This window comes from Columba livia, chromosome 21, assembly GCF_036013475.1.
Source record: "Columba livia isolate bColLiv1 breed racing homer chromosome 21, bColLiv1.pat.W.v2, whole genome shotgun sequence".
In the NCBI taxonomy this organism is placed as follows: Eukaryota; Metazoa; Chordata; class Aves; order Columbiformes; family Columbidae; genus Columba; species Columba livia.
Window position 1 is genome coordinate 2,326,319 of NC_088622.1, and position 15,081 is coordinate 2,341,399.

The 15,081-nt window shown below is 48.8% G+C and overlaps 2 protein-coding genes across 8 annotated transcripts in view; one reads left to right on the forward strand and one right to left on the reverse strand.

Annotated features, from left to right (window-relative positions):
* The first annotated feature begins 4,074 nt into the window (after positions 1-4,074).
* On the forward strand, positions 4,075-8,347 carry RNF223 (ring finger protein 223). Of its 2 annotated transcripts, XM_065037931.1 has the most exons (3): positions 4,176-4,316; positions 6,713-6,842; positions 7,181-8,224. In XM_065037931.1, the coding sequence occupies exons 2-3, from the start codon at positions 6,791-6,793 to the stop codon at positions 8,026-8,028; spliced, it is 900 nt and encodes a 299-aa protein (XP_064894003.1). In that variant the 5' UTR covers positions 4,176-4,316; positions 6,713-6,790; the 3' UTR covers positions 8,029-8,224. The 2 variants fall into 2 exon arrangements, with proteins under 2 accessions (XP_021137543.2, XP_064894003.1); XM_021281868.2 differs by lacking the exon at positions 6,713-6,842 and having other exon boundaries at positions 4,075-4,316; positions 7,181-8,347.
* A 1,786-nt stretch (positions 8,348-10,133) lies between these two features.
* LOC102097440 (tyrosine-protein phosphatase non-receptor type 11) overlaps positions 10,134-15,081 on the reverse strand; it is a 35,381-nt gene continuing 30,433 nt past the window's right edge. For 3 of the 6 annotated variants that reach the window (XM_065037928.1, XM_065037926.1, XM_065037930.1), the window contains exons 10-16: positions 14,448-14,579; positions 14,103-14,257; positions 13,507-13,574; positions 12,796-12,947; positions 12,500-12,600; positions 11,891-11,986; positions 10,134-11,463 (exon numbers count right to left, since the gene is read on the reverse strand). In XM_065037928.1, coding sequence (XP_064894000.1) covers positions 11,902-11,986; positions 12,500-12,600; positions 12,796-12,947; positions 13,507-13,574; positions 14,103-14,257; positions 14,448-14,579 — 693 coding nt within the window. In that variant the 3' untranslated portion in view covers positions 10,134-11,463; positions 11,891-11,901. Of the gene's footprint in view, positions 11,464-11,866; positions 11,987-12,499; positions 12,601-12,795; positions 12,948-13,506; positions 13,575-14,102; positions 14,258-14,447; positions 14,580-15,081 lie in introns of all 6 variants that reach the window. The other 3 variants (XM_065037927.1, XM_065037925.1, XM_065037929.1) reach the window with 1 other exon arrangement.

A 15,081-nucleotide genomic window follows, 5' to 3' on the forward strand; every position in this document is an offset into this window, starting at 1 on the left:
TCACCTCACTGGCCAGGAAGTGAGTAATCCTGCGGAACGTGGCCTCTGTGGGACAACCACGAGAGCATCAGCAACGTGGTGCTGAGAACTTGGGAACATTGCCCTTCGCCTCGCTTCCACTGCCATCTCCTCAAGTCCTGCTTGTAGTGACCCCCATCAGCAACGTGCTATGACTGTATCTACACCTGGATAACCCACTCTAGTGATGGCAACGACCGCTGTTTTATGGATTAATGGGAACAGCATCCCCTTTTTGTCTCAGGAGAGTAACCACTGTGGTTCCTGTGCACTTTGCATCTCAACTCCAGCTGCACTTGAGCCACTTACACCGTCAAAAGGGGCTGTTGCTGCAGTTCTTGGGAACACCGAATGACCCTTCTACTAGGTTCACTCCTTTTACCAGCTGCATTGTGAAAATGAAAGAGCTGCCACACTCACTGAATACTTCCAAGGACCTCAATTCTGGTGTGATTTACTCTGAGCCACTGTTTATGAGTGTCAATATCAAACTTTCCTTGCAAGCCACTATAGAAGCAGCATAGACATCTGGAAAGCCAACAGTCTCCCAGGTGTGGTATCACAGGTCACCAATGACTGATAGACCACAGTGTAGCCATTGGTCCGAGTCACTTACTCCTTCAGAAACGATAGGCTAGGGAAAAAAAATAAGACCTGACCTTATGTCCAGGGAATGGATGCTATTCTTGCTATTTGAGAGTGTAGCCGCGAGTGGCTGAATCACACAGCCTCGAACCGCTGGAGAGTAATCGTCACATGAGTAATAGGGGATCAGGAAAATTGCTATGCAGCATCTCTCCGTGTAATGATTATTTAATCATGGTGCTTTCCTGGTGACTACCGGAAATGAAGAACAGTGCCAAGTTAGGTGCCAGGCGGATCCAGAGTCTGAATGACATTAAACTACAGAGGCACATGGTTCCACAACTTGAGCTTGGCTTAGTCAGTAAAGATGGGCATCACTTAGAGGACAGGAGTCACCTGAGGGGCTCAGTCTGTGGCTCTAACAGGAACAGTTTTTCTCTAAATCTGTATCAAGTGAACATTTTCTGGTGGTGTTTCCCACCCCATCACCTGTTCAACGTCTCACCCCTCTGCTCTGGTAAGTCACCCTGCCATGCTAAGGGACACAGCTCGCCCAGGCACAGAGGTCACAGCAGCATTTCTCAATGGTGTCTGGGCGTCCCCTGCTCCACAAAACTTCCCCGACTGTAAAATGAGATAACGTCCCTGATAAACCGTGATTACTGGAAGGCTCAGTTCACTATGTCTGCAAAGTGCCTTGAGATTGTCTGATAGAAACAGTTAGGGAAGGATAAAACATAATTATATCAGAAGTATCCCCCAGTGAGTTCCCATCTGGTTTATCTGATGGCTCACCAAGGCTCTTTCCTGCCGGTACATAAATGTACTTTGGAATTTAAATAGCCCAGTCTGGCCATAGGTGCAAACAACTGCAACAACGATAAGACTTCCCAGCGAACACCTGCACGTGAAGCCGGACAAATAAAAGAGTTCCATGAGCTAGCATGGGAAACATCACCTAATGGTGCTGTTTACCACCACAGAGCATTAATTGCCTGGAGCCTTTGGCTCTGAGGAACACTGTAGGACCGAAAAGCGATGCTCAGTCTAAGCCCAAGAATTGTTTGCCAGGAAAACTCGGGCAGTCTCACCGCTGCTTCTGCGTCTGATTAACAGGTGATGACAACGCAAGGTGAAGAGCTCAGCTGCTGAGCTGGTCCTGTGCCAAAAGTCACAGAAACTGGTGTGTATGTGTGTGTCTTCACTGGTTTCAGTAGTTTGAGAGCAGGCAGGTGAATGTTTGGGCTGATTCAAAACGTAGTCTATGTAGCATCCTCCTGCTCCACAGGAATCCATGGAAATTAAGTGTCTTGCTCAAGGTCACAGTGCTTGTACCAGAGATCTGTATCTGCTACATCTCACTCCAGTGTTTCAGTCGTTTCATCTCATCTCCATTCCTGCATGGCTTAGCAAAAATCAATTTTCAAACCAGGTGTGCAGGTGTAATGAGGCTTCCAGGAAACAGCAGTGTGAATAAACTGTTTCTACTTAGCACCACTGTTCCTTTACGTGCAAACATGCAAGTACGTGCTCCCACTACCGTTCCCAGCTCCTGGGATCCACCCCCGACCAGCTGCAGCTCCTGACATGCCCAGTCCGTTCCTCCCAGCAGAAGACAAGAATAACAGTGAGCCTCCCACTCACTTTTGGAAGCCAAGCCCCGCTTGTCACCCCAGGACACTGCCAGGTCCCAGCACGCTTGGTCCCTTGCACATCCACAGCATCCTCGCCACGTGGGATGTGTGGGGCAGCCCAGTTTGCCCCAGGCTCTCGTCTCCTGGGTTGGACTCAACCCATCCCATCTACCAGGGATGTTGAGGCTGATGAGAACCCACATCTGTCTTTAGAGCATGATCAAAAACTCTATTAGTGCAGCCCCATTGATGACCAGAGGAGAGGGCTCAGCAGGACCCAAAACAAGGACTTTTGTTCCTCGGTGTGTTCCCAAACACAACATAGTATGTTACTGAAATGTTGTTAATTTTGAGCCCAGTCTACCAAAGCGCTTATGCAAGTGACTAAGTGAGCAAGACTTCTAAAAATCCGATTTACATCCATTCATCAAGCGTCCTGCCGTGTCAGCTGCGGACAGTGTTTGCTCCCAGCCCAGCTCATCCCTCAGCAACCACATAAATAGATGGAGGAGAACACTGTGCTGGTATTGCCTGCTCCATCTAGGGTATGGATTGTTAATCCTATGGTATATGCGCATTCTGCAGAGGGATCTATACCCTTCACATGCAGATCTGGGAAAGTTTAGTCTTAACCTGCATTTTCAATTGAGGTGTTTTTCTTCTAGAGTCACCCGTGGAGCTCATGGTGAACCAACTGGAGGGATGATGCTCTAGCCCAGATCCTTCTAGCTCTGGAAGGACGAGGGAACCTTAGTTTTAACCCTAAAACTGATTTAAAACTTTGGTTCTCTTATTCTTAAAAGACTCCTTTTGGATTCCTTCTCATTGGAACTCAACAGTGTGACCTGAAGCAGTGGAACATGGAAATGAAAGCAAGTTTTATGTCACCACCACTAAAGTCTGTGGGGTTTAGACACTCGTCTGTCCCAAGAGACGAATACAGTTCTGTACATTTTTAGAGTGTAGCTTCTCAACCATTTATTAAAAAGGTGCTTCCTGATACCATTCTGAAAAAATCCACCGACCACCTGGTGTTTGTTTGAGAAACTGAACTAAGAAATGTAGTATTTACAACAAATAAGAACTAGACTCAATTCTGAATGTTTGTCTGTTACTTTCCCTCCCTCCCCTTTGTTTCCTTGTCTGCACAAGTGTAAATGTAATAGTTCTTTTTCCTGGATCATGGCCTGATGCCCTTTGAACCACAAAAGGTTTGCAGGTCAAATAATATTTATCTGTCAACTACTACCCAAAACTGCGAAGAATGAAATTCCTTTTCTGCGAGAAACCCCACAGGATTCTTTCGAACAACCATATGGGAGCTTGAAGCAGACAGATATATAGCGTGGTTTAATTAAGTTATAAACAGCTTTCAAACTTAGGCTGGGTTTTTGTACAGCAACAATTTGTTTCTCAAGCAATCACAAGAGATTTGACTGTCAGAATCTTGTTTCTGCTGTTCATCTAAGGCACTTTCAAATTATTTGTCCTTCATGAAGGACCAAGAGGGTATTAACCACAACTTTTAGGTGTCCTGAAATGTTCTTCTTGCTGCCCCGTGAAAACGTGGCCGGTGCATCTGCACAAACTGGTGCAAATTGCAAGCTGGGCCAGATTATGTAGAGCAATTAAAAAGAAACAACCACCAAACCTCAAAGCCAGTCGAAGAACCGTATTTACCAGAAAGCAGAAAGCTTTACCCAGCCCAGAAGTGAGGAAACACACATTTCTCACATCCCTTCCCCAGGGCAGGTGTCCTCGGCCGCGATTGCTTATCAGCAGCGATCCAGTCTGCCCAGTTCGTCCCAGGAACCGGCTGGAGCGGGAGGAGTGATTCAGTGGTGATGGGGAAGGGCAGGTGGAGCAGGTAAATCACCTCTGGACAGGAAGGTATAAAAGATACTGGAATTACAGCGGCGGGGCCACTCGCGCCCGGGGAGCTGGTGGAGGCTCCAGCTCCAACACCAGAAGGCGGCTTGTAAATAAAACAGACCCTGAGCCTCAGCTCGTCCTCTGGAGAGAAGACTCTTCAGGGGCAGAAATCAAGAGCCCAGAACATGCTTTTCTCCTTCTAAACAGGTATTTATAGACTTCAATCTGCCCTACACCTCTGGAATTGCTGTGTGTTCAGTTGCTCTGAGTTAAAGATACGAGTGGGGAATTGTATTACAGAGCAGTGCTGGCGCTGCCTTAACGGAGTGTTCTCTTTAATCTGGTTTTATGGTGTGGAAAGGTGTTTTCTAGCACTTGTTGGGAAGGAAAAAGTACTTAACCACTTAGTTTTAAAGCTGAGCTTGTGTGTCTGTCCTGAATGGTTTAGTTATTTACTGATGTTTGCGAAGTTTCTGGAAAGCCCAAGTAAATAAGCTGGGGAAGCAAGGTGGGTAGCTGAGGAAATGCTGTGTGACCAGGGAGGTCTGAATAGCTGATTATATTGTATTAAATTATACATATATCTATATATCTATATATATAGATATATATAGTGGAGTTAAAAATCAACAAAACAAAACAAAGACCAAACCCAACCAAATAAAAACCACAAACAAAATGGCAAAACAACAGAAAAGCAAACGAGAAAGCCAGCCAAACCCCAACTAATTCTATTGAGATTCCACACTGTGTGTCTTCCTCAGGCTCCCCAGATTTAGGGACTGGCTCTCATTAATCCTACAGCACTAATGCCCAAGAGAATTCTTGGTCCCATGTGACACCAAAATGTTGATAAAAACAAGCAGACTCTAAATTTGTTAAAAATAACAGGCATCTATAGCATCACAATCGTTTCTAGCAGAGGGAAAAGCTTGTAGCTTCATTTAAAAGCAACTGTTGTGAGTAAACTTCCTCAAGTTTGCTATCAAAATATTGCTGTTGCTGTAGTTATGTTATAGACTAGTAAAAGCCCCAAGAAAACAGCCTTTTCACGCAGGTTATGAAATCACAGTTTGCATAAGCAAATGTCGGTCTTTCTGAGGTTACCTTCTGCAACTGGTTTTGCTGCTTGTCATTTCTGGCTACAAAGGACAGGGTGCAGGGGATGGAGTTGTACAAAACAGAAGATTTAGGAAAAAAAACCCAAACAAAACCCCAAGTACACAACAAAAAACCCCAAACCAAACAAACCAAGGGGGTTCTCTAATCTCTGTGCCAAACTGGGTTTGGATTTGTAATTCATCAGCACCAGCCAGCTCGTGCTAAAACACGCATGGTGAGCTGTGGCCAGAAATAAATACAGTAAAAAAACATTAGGACTTGCTGAAAATGGTAGATAGTGTGTGACAAAGTGTAACGTGAGGAGAGGCTTCACCAACACGTCTTAATTTAAAATAAGAGGAAAAAATAAAGAAGGTTCCTAAAGTTGGTGTCAGCCCTGGCAATGCCAGATGTGGTGTGAGATAATTCTTCATTCTTAAATTATGGAGACTTTCCTTTTTTTGTGCAATGTGAGGAATATGCAGTTTTTCTGATACCTTAAACTAGCTTTTTATGCCAAGGAGTGGAGCCTTTAGCCCATGCTGAGCCTCTGCTGGCTTGGATGGAAACCTATAATTACAGCAGCAACCTGAACATTTCTGGCTTGTCACGGGCACATCTCCCAACACAAAGAATCAAGCCCAGCGAGTTGGGTGACACAGCCTAAAAACAATGTACCCCGGGCGCACAGCACTGGGGCCAGCACTGGGAATTTCCTCCAGCCAAACACTTGCCTTGAGGTCAGAGCACTCGACAGCCGAAAAATCGTGTATCTGCCTATCAGAACGTGTGCAGAGCTGCACGCCCAGCCTGGGATAAGTAGAATTAAAGGTAATGCTCGTGTTAGGCTGGAGCAATTTGTAAACTAATTAGGTGGAGATGGCGTATTGGCCGTTCAACTCAAGGCTCGTGGTTGCATGCCACAAGAAAGCAGAAAGCACAAGGCTGGGACTCCTCCAGGGCTGAAGAGAAGGAAGAAGCGTCCGGAGCAATAAGGAAACGGTGTGAATTCCCCGTGCTCTGGCACCAAGGCCGTTTCCTCCAACGTCGCTTTTCTTGCTGTTTCAGGATGACAAGACAAAGATGCTTCTCATGCTGCTTGGGGGCTGAGGATGAAATGAACTTTGTGAGATAATAGTGTTTCCTCACCTGCCTTGGCTTCTCCTGGGACATGGGGGAGATCAGGTCCCACCAAAAGCAGGCAGCATCCTTGGGTGGGACCTCAGCGGCCTGCTAGGCGTAGAATCATACAATTACAGAATCACAGAGTTATAGAATCACAGAATGCCCTGAGATAGAAGGGACCCAGCAGGATCATCAAGCCCAACTCCTGTCCCTGCACAGGACAACCCCAAAATTCACACCATGTGTCCGAGTGCATTGTCCAACTGCTTCTTGAATCCTTGTGCTGTGACTGATTGAAGGCACAAAGCCCAATACACCAAAGAAGAGATTCACCCCCGTGCTGCCTCCACAACTGAGTAGTGTTGTCTGTCTCTTAGGCCTTGCTCATGCTGCCACCATAATCTCTGAGTGCCTCCTCCTAATATTCTACCATAGCGAGGTCCCTACGTGACCTCATGGAGTCTTCTGCTCTCCTCCCTGCTCAGGTCTCGGGGAGCACCACCTGGGGTAGGTTTTCCGTCGTGTTTTATTTCTGCCCAGAGGGAGGCATGGACGGGGGCAGACTGCGCCCATCTGTATCGCCGTGGTGGTTCTGGTGACGAGGCTTTGGCTGGATGGCGGAGCTCTGCTGGTTGCTTGCTTCTTTGCAGGATGTTTAACTTCACCTTTGGTACGCAGCTTTGAACAGGCTCCCTGTGTCACTCTCACCTCTAGCAGGGATCTCTTCCAGGCTCAGGATGCAGTGGAAGCCATGAACTCGCTCTTTTTAAGGGGATAAACGTAGGCGTGGTGATGGGTGTCCTCACATTGTTTAAAATGAAGGCTGTGGTTTTCTTCTCTTCCAGAGTCTCCCAGGGCTCTGTTTGTTTCCCGGGGCTCCGTCATGTCGTGTTTCACGCAGCTGTGGCACTCCAGCACGCCAGACTCTCCCACCAGCCCGACCCCTGCGTCTCCACGAGAAATCCCCATCCCCATCAGCCCCATCGTCATCACCTCCCCAGGAGATGGCAAGAGGAAGGCGAGGTCCCCAACCGACAAGCCCGGCTCTCCAAACCCAACATCTCCAAAGCCAACCTCCCCCGTTGAGTGTTCCATTTGCTTCAACACCTACGACAACACCTTCAAGACACCCAAGCTGCTCCAGTGCTCCCATGTTTTCTGCCTGGAGTGCGTGGCCCGCCTGAGCACAGGTTTGCCCCCAAACCAGCCCGAGGACCAGCTCCCCTGCCCCTTCTGCAGGCAGCTGACCAGCATCCCTATGGAAGGTGCCCCAGCCCTCGAGACCAGCAAGGAGCTCCTTGCCACGTTGCCCCCCGAACTCCAGCAAGAGAAGGTGCTCTGGATGGAAGGGACCAAGCTGTGCTGCCGTCAGTCATCCGACGACCCTGAGAACCCAGACTCCTGCATCTCCATTGACGTCGCCATGAGCAAGCCGGAGAGCCCCGATGCCCCCCCGGCGGGGTTAGCCGGGCGGCTGTCCCGCTGCGACATGTGTGACGACTGGAAACGCATCGTCCTCCTCTCCGCCTTGATCATCATCCTGTTCTGCATCATCCTGTGGCCGGTGCAGTGCGCCCTGAAGACGGGGAACCTCCGCTGCTTCACCAGGACTGTCGCCATGAGCCGCCCGGAGTACCTCCCCCCAAAACACACCACGGCAGCGACACCCGTGACACAACTCCCTTTTCAGTAGCTTCCATTGGGCTGCTGTCGGGACATCCCTTGGTTTGCTGGCAGACCCTGCGCTCCTTCTCGTGCCTGAAGCTCCAACAAACACATCCACCTCCAGGAGCTTGGCCCAAATCCTCGCCCGCCAACCTGTCTCCAAGTCCAGGAACGCTCAGGAGCTGCCTCAGCAGCTGCTGCCAACCTCGCCATGGAAACCAGAGCCTCAAAGACAACAGAGAGGTTTCAAGGACCGTTCGCCATGCACCGCCTTGGCTGCATCCCAGATGACAGTGGGTGTAGCTCCGTAACTCCCTCAGGGAATAAAAGGCTATTTTTTTGGCAAACCGAAGGATCTACATGATTATTCCTAAGAGGAGCTGGGATTGGGAGGGTAAAGATATATCAAAATCATATTAAGCAGGTGAAAATTAACGTTATTCCACATGCTTGAGACGTTTCTGTCGCATTATTTGATGTTGGAGGTGTAAGTGCTGCCTCCTGCTGACAAAACGTGGATCTACCACAGCTACTCACCTGAGCTGTTCTACCATCCTGAGCAGCTTTTGAACAGTAGCCTTTCTACTTGTTTTTCCAAATAAGGTGCTTAAAAAAAATCACTCATCCCTACCTGGAAGGTGATTTTGAACTCGGGGGTGAGCTCTGTCAGGCACATGGACACACGGACACATCAGCAAACTCCACTTGTCCTTCTCACATCAAACTGTTGCCAAAACAACAGAAGTTCAATCTTTTGACAGCTTTACCCTCCTAATCTTAAAATGTGTCAGTATTAAGACACAGGCCAGTTGCTTACACTATATTTTTATTTAACGCAGTGATCTTCTGACAGTGATTAACAAAAGCCTTCATGATGAAGGCGGCTTACAATTAAATGTTTTCTATTCAAACACGTGGATGTAAGACAGTATTGTATGCAAGTACCATATGTGTATGTATTAAATTATGTTTTATACAATACAAAGTGTCAATTTGAAGCAATTACTCCACATTTCCCTCCTTACTTGCGGTTGGAGGTGTCCACTGAGCAGCTCTGATCCAGCTGCAGTCACAGCAGGTATCACATCTGGGCTGTGTCCCATGCATCAGCTCTCCCTGTGCTGTACACTCCTACACACACGGACACCGTTACCCTGTAAATTCGTACTTACTACCATCTAGGTGGTGTTGTCCCAGGTGCAAATTCCCTCTGTGTTTACCCGATTTGACCTGAAAAATGAAAAGCTGCAAAGATTGCTCATCTTTTGCTTCTTCCCAGTCGGATGAAAGACACTTTCAGTCTCCCTTTCCGGAAAAAAGCTAACTTGAAATAGGAAAAAAAGGCAAAGCAACGGCAGAAATAACTCAAGTCTGTTGCTATGCAAAACTTCTGTGGAAAGGTGCTGCGTGTGCCGTATCTGCAACAGCTTTGTCGTTGAGCTGCAGGCTGGGATTATCTGCAGAAACCAGTGGGATTAGCTGCAAAAAACTACTCCAGGCACCGTAATGACTTCTGCCCAAGTCACTGGGCTTGACAGGGTTCTCACTGGTATCATCCTGTCCCTGCCGATACCATCACAGCACCAATTTCAGTGCGTTCTTGGAAAAAGTGACTCGCTTTTTAAGACTTAAGGCAGAGAAGGCACTTCCATTTCACCCGAGGTGTGCTTGGGACTGAGCCCAGCAAATAGACACTGGTAGAGATGAAGTGATTTGTCACTGCAGCTTTGTTATCATTCGACTCCTGCTGATGAGACCTAAGGGCAGGGGAGAGGGAAATAACAGCTTCAGCCTTATAAAATCTATTGTTACAGGGACAAACAGGCCACAGAGACATTCCCACAGTTCCAACTGCTCCCAGTAGCCTGTCACAGCATCCTCGTGAGGTTTGTCCCTCTGCGCTTCCCATTGTCACCATGGGCTTGGAAACAAAGGCTGAAGGTTTAGATAACAGGCAGCTGAACCTCTCAAAGTCAAAAGGAAGAGTCAATGTGAGTGAAAACAGGGCCCTGAACAGCAGCATTTGGTGATGGGAGACATTGAGGATGCCCTGCTGTCCACACCATCAGTCACTTTCCCAAAAAGCAAACGACTTAAAATTAAAGGAGGAAAAAAAAATTAATAAAAAAAGCCTTGAGAATATTCAACGTTTATTAAAAGTGCAATAAAGATAAACAGTCCTCCTGTCCACACGACAAGGGACAGACAGACCAGCCAGGAAATACAGCCAAGATATGTCATTGTGCTTTAGTTCAGCCCCTTCTGCTCAGCGCTTGGAACCAGCACCCCAGGCACTAATACCCGACTGTGCAAAGGGCGGCGAGTCCATCCAGCCCCAGGGGTGCTCGGGGGGTTCAGGCACCAGCAGTGGGACCCCACAGACCCCACCTCCAGCCACCAGAGTCCTGCAGAAAGGGCTTCTTTGGCAGGACTAACCGCAGGCTTTAGGGCTGGATCAGCGGGAAGCACCACCAGTCACAAGTCAGGACTGATCAGAGCTGGAATACTCAGCAACACACTCATCTTCACGGCACTGGTCAACTCACAAACACTCCTACAACTCAGCAGACACAACACGCGCCTCGTCATAGAGCTGCAGGGTGAAAAAAGAAGCCACGCAGCAAGGTAAAGGCAGAGCTGCAGCGAGCTTAGAGGGGCCCGGCTCTAAAAAGTCCAGCCTAGATTGGTATGAGGCTGTTACTCACTAGGGCTGGCTAAAAGCACCTCAGCACCCATCAGCTGCGTGGGATTTCCTGTAGCCCAACAACCGCACCAAGATGGAGATGTTAATCTCTGTCTCAATTCTGCTACAGAACCCCGGTGCGGAGCGGTTATCAGGCTCACACACACACATCTGCTGTCCTACGAGGATTACTCGGTGCCTTTGGTGGGGTTGCATAGAAATCTAGAACTGGTACAGCCAAAAGGAAGCATGAGAAGAACTACGGAGGTGCAAATCCCCGGTGTGGGCAGCGTTCTGCATTCCTCACCCTCGCAGGCAGCAAAGTTACTCCAGGATTCAGCCTAAAAACGCTTCTAGCTTAGAAATGATCGACCTCATGAAAACATCAGTGTACTAACATTTTACAAAACGCAACCCTGGGAAAGCTCCTAAGCAAAGTCACCTCCGCTCCTTCTTAACAATTTGTGTGTAAAAATTAAGAATCTTAAATTAAAAAAAAACCAAGAAAAATATTGATACTGAGCCTTGATGCCCTAACGAATGTCCAGAGGCACTTCCACATAAATATCAACCTACTGACACAGGGGAGAATGGGGGAAGATCCTCTCATGAATAAGTTAGGTCAGGGCAGGTTCTTAAGGCGCGGACTCTGTTTCTTGCAGTCGATTTCTTTCTTCCTCGCTGAATCCAAGGTGCTCGGGGAAGGCAAGACGGGCAACACAATGAAATCTCATCCTCAACTGCAGAACTTGGAAAGGGTGGACGTAAACACTGTAAATCCTGCGTTCCAAGACAAGAATGGACAAGGACGGTGTGGTTTGTAACCTGGCAGAGAGCTGAGACCCTCCTAGTGTGCGAGGTCTCTGCTGCGTATTTGCGTACGTAGCGCAGGCTGGTTCTCAAATCCCACTGTTTTCTGACATAACAGCCCAAAAAGCACATCTCCCCCCTTACCCACTATTGGTAATATATTAAATGTGTTTCCCCATTGAAATCTCATTCCCTCAGTTCTCCCATCAGCATCTTTAGGTTCCATCCCCTCTCCTAGAAGCTCAGCTGCTGTCCCTGGGCAAAGCCACAGGGATGTACATAAGCTGAGCTGAAGAGGAGCTGGGCTCCTCTGGAGCTGAGCGATGTAAACAGCCTGTGGTGACACTCAGGTCACCGAGGGACACGTTCCTACCTGCACAGCCGCTGCACAGCTCACCTCCTGCTCCTTTATCGCCCGGTGTTACTCATCCCTGAAACCTTTGGGCTTTTGATGTTCAGGTTCTCGTAGACGGAAGCCGACTCATCATCAGCCCTGGCAAGAAAGGAAGCCTTGTCATGACCAGCATCACTGCTCTGGATCCCTTCCCAGAGGCAGGTGGGAGTGGGTAATGGCCCAGCCGAGTTCCCTTTTGCCCTCCCCAGCCGTGTAGACAAGACGACATCGGGTTATGTGCTGGTCTCAGTCCCAGTTTTCTCTTGCTCTGGCTGGGCCACCCCTCCTGGGCTCACATACAGAATCATTTTGGTTGGAAAAGACCCTCAAGATCATCGACTCCAACTGTTACCCCACCCCATGTCCCTGAGAACCTCATCTCCGCATGTTTTAAACCCCTCCAGGGATGGTGGCTCCACCACTGCCCTGTTCCAATGCCCAACAACCCTCTCTGGGTTTCTGATATTTAGCCATCCCCATCTGATAGCCAACAACTGGGCAGGTTTTGGGCATGGGAGCAGAAGGCTGGCAAGGGATAAATCCCAGGGCTTTTGCTCAAGCTGTTCTCTCTATTGCTACAGAAATTCTCAGCCCTGGCAGAGTTCAGCTTACACAGGCTGGGTCCGCGGGGACAGGGGCTGCCCTTTGGCTCTGCCTTTTTCCATAGGAACGTATCCGATATTCAAGTAGTCTCGCTCCTTCCTTTTATTCCTCTGAAAGAGAAAGCAAAGACAATAACATCCCACTCAAAGCAGATATAGGAGAAAGCCTTAGAGGACCCCACATGCCAATGTGCGAGCAGGGGGTTTATTTCCATGTGTTCAAGGCAATATTTGAGTTCTAGGGAGAAGGTAGAAGTGGTTTTTGGTGTGGACCAGGTTCTGCCCTTGCATTCCCAATCAACTCACCTGTTCTTCTTCCAGCCTCTTCTGCTCGGCCTCGATGTATTGCTGAACAGCCATGTAAACGAACTTGTACTGTGCCTCGGTCTGCACCATGCCCGACCGCTGCCTGCGCACCATCTGGATCGTCTTGGGGATGTCGATATCGCAGTCCAGACCTGCTCTCAGGAGCGAGAAGATGAGGTTTAGGGAGCGGGAATGCACTTGAAAAGATGTATTCCTAAGATAACATAGAAAGCTTTCGGCACTTTGCCGCACAAAGTGTCGGCGAATCCCCAGAATATGGTGAAAGGATTTGGTGTATGTGTGTGCCTAGGACATTTTCTTAATTTTTTCTTGTTTTATCCTTACTAGAGCACCTTGGATTGAGAATGGCTGAGGAGGCTCCACCTGCCCCAAGGCTCCTGCATCAGCCTCAGACATTCCATGGAATGCTCCACAACAGCTCTAGAATCCCAGGAAGGGTGACAGCCCTTCTGCACAGAAGGGTTTGGGGGAATCATTGCTAAAAGGGCTCTGAAGTTACACCCTTACTCAACCCGTTCATTCCCCCCTGCTCAGTAAAACAGGGTTGTCCAGGTGACCTTGAAATCCTGGCCCCACTGATGCCAATGAGAAGAGACCAGGTCCCCAGTGCTTGCACAAGAACAGGGTTATCCCATAACCAGTCAGAGCAAGGCGAATGGTGAAAGCCACGAAACAGACAGGGAGACATACCTTGCCTGTGAATAATATCCACCAGAATATCTATCACTATGATGGTGCCTGTGCGTCCTATTCCAGCACTGGAAAAAGAAAAGAAAATAAAAATTACAGGAAGAAACATACCCCAGAGTTATTCAGCTCGGCTCCCACACTCCTCTGCACGCCTGGTCTGTCCTGGGCAGATTTGGAATGGTTGCTTTAAGATAAGCCCAGCCTGAAGATGAGCCTTAGGAGATCAGAGCCTAGCAGGCTGCATCAGAGCTGCCAGCCCCAGAGCAGGATTGAAGCACTGGAACAGGCTGCCCAGGGCAGTGCTGGAGTCACCATCCCTGGAGGGTTGGACAGATGGGGAAGAGGTTCTCAGGACAAGGGGCAGTGCCAGGGTGGGTTATGGTTTGACTCGATGATCTTGAGGGTCTTTTCCAACCAAAATGATTCTATACTTTTCCCTGTGCTATCACCAGTGAGGCTCTGGAGAAGGGCTCTGTTTTCCCACGTGCACATCCCACCATCATCTCAAGTGATGATGCAGCTGCAGGTGTAACAAAACCAAAACAAACACACATCTTTATCACCCATCCCACCGCTGGCAGCCCAGCTGTTTGTACCTGCAGTGCACTATGATGGGCCCCGTGTCTGGAATGCTTCGCTGTGCCCGATTCACTTGGTCCAGAAAGCTCAGCACCCCTCCCGGCTCGTTGGGCACCCCGTGGTCTGGCCAGCTGAAATACTGATAGTGCTTCACCAGCCTCGGGCGCTCATCCTGCAGGGAGTAGAGACCTGCTCAGAAAAACCCTGCTCCTCCTTCCTTTCTTTTCATCAAAACTGGGACAAAGTGGCCCGGAAATTAAGCAGTGGGATCATTAAATGAAAAAACAAAACAAGACAAAAGGAGGAGGCACAGGTGAGTCCCAGGGGCTCCCAGCACAGCGAACAGATGGCAGAGGACTCACCCTGTCCGTCCGCGAGATCTCCAGCTCCCGGAGGTAGTAGCCTTGGGCCTCACGTTCGCTCACGTTTCTCACACAAATGCACCCGTATTCCTTGGTGCAACCCTTGTCTGGCCAGTAACGGAAACATTTGTTCTGCAGAAATATCAAATAACTGCTCGTTAGTTGAGACTAAAGAGCTGGAGGACAAATCCCTGAACATCTTGCCCAGGGATGCTGCTGCATTCCAAGGGTACGTAGCCCCCGGTGTTCAGTCCCAGTTTAAAGGAGAGCCGTGCACACAGAGCATTCCCTTTGAACTGGGGAGGCACTGGTAAGGGTCATTCCTATAGGAAGGACCTGACGCCTAAGGGAACCTCCCTCCTCGGCCAGACCCAGCCTTTTGTAGGCATTGCTTTGGCAAAGGAATAGTCTTGCCCCACAGCATCTGAGCTGTTCGTCTTGTCACTCCCTGTTAGGTCCACTTCTGAGGTTTAACTCATTACTGATCCTACTTCACATTTTAATACAAGCCCCCAAAAACTACCCAGCTCGGTGGACATAGCAGCTGCTGCATCACCCTCTTAGTTTTCAAGGCCTGGCTTTAGAACTAGTTCTTGCCTCCAGCCAAAGAGGCTGGAACAAGAAGAAGAAGCAG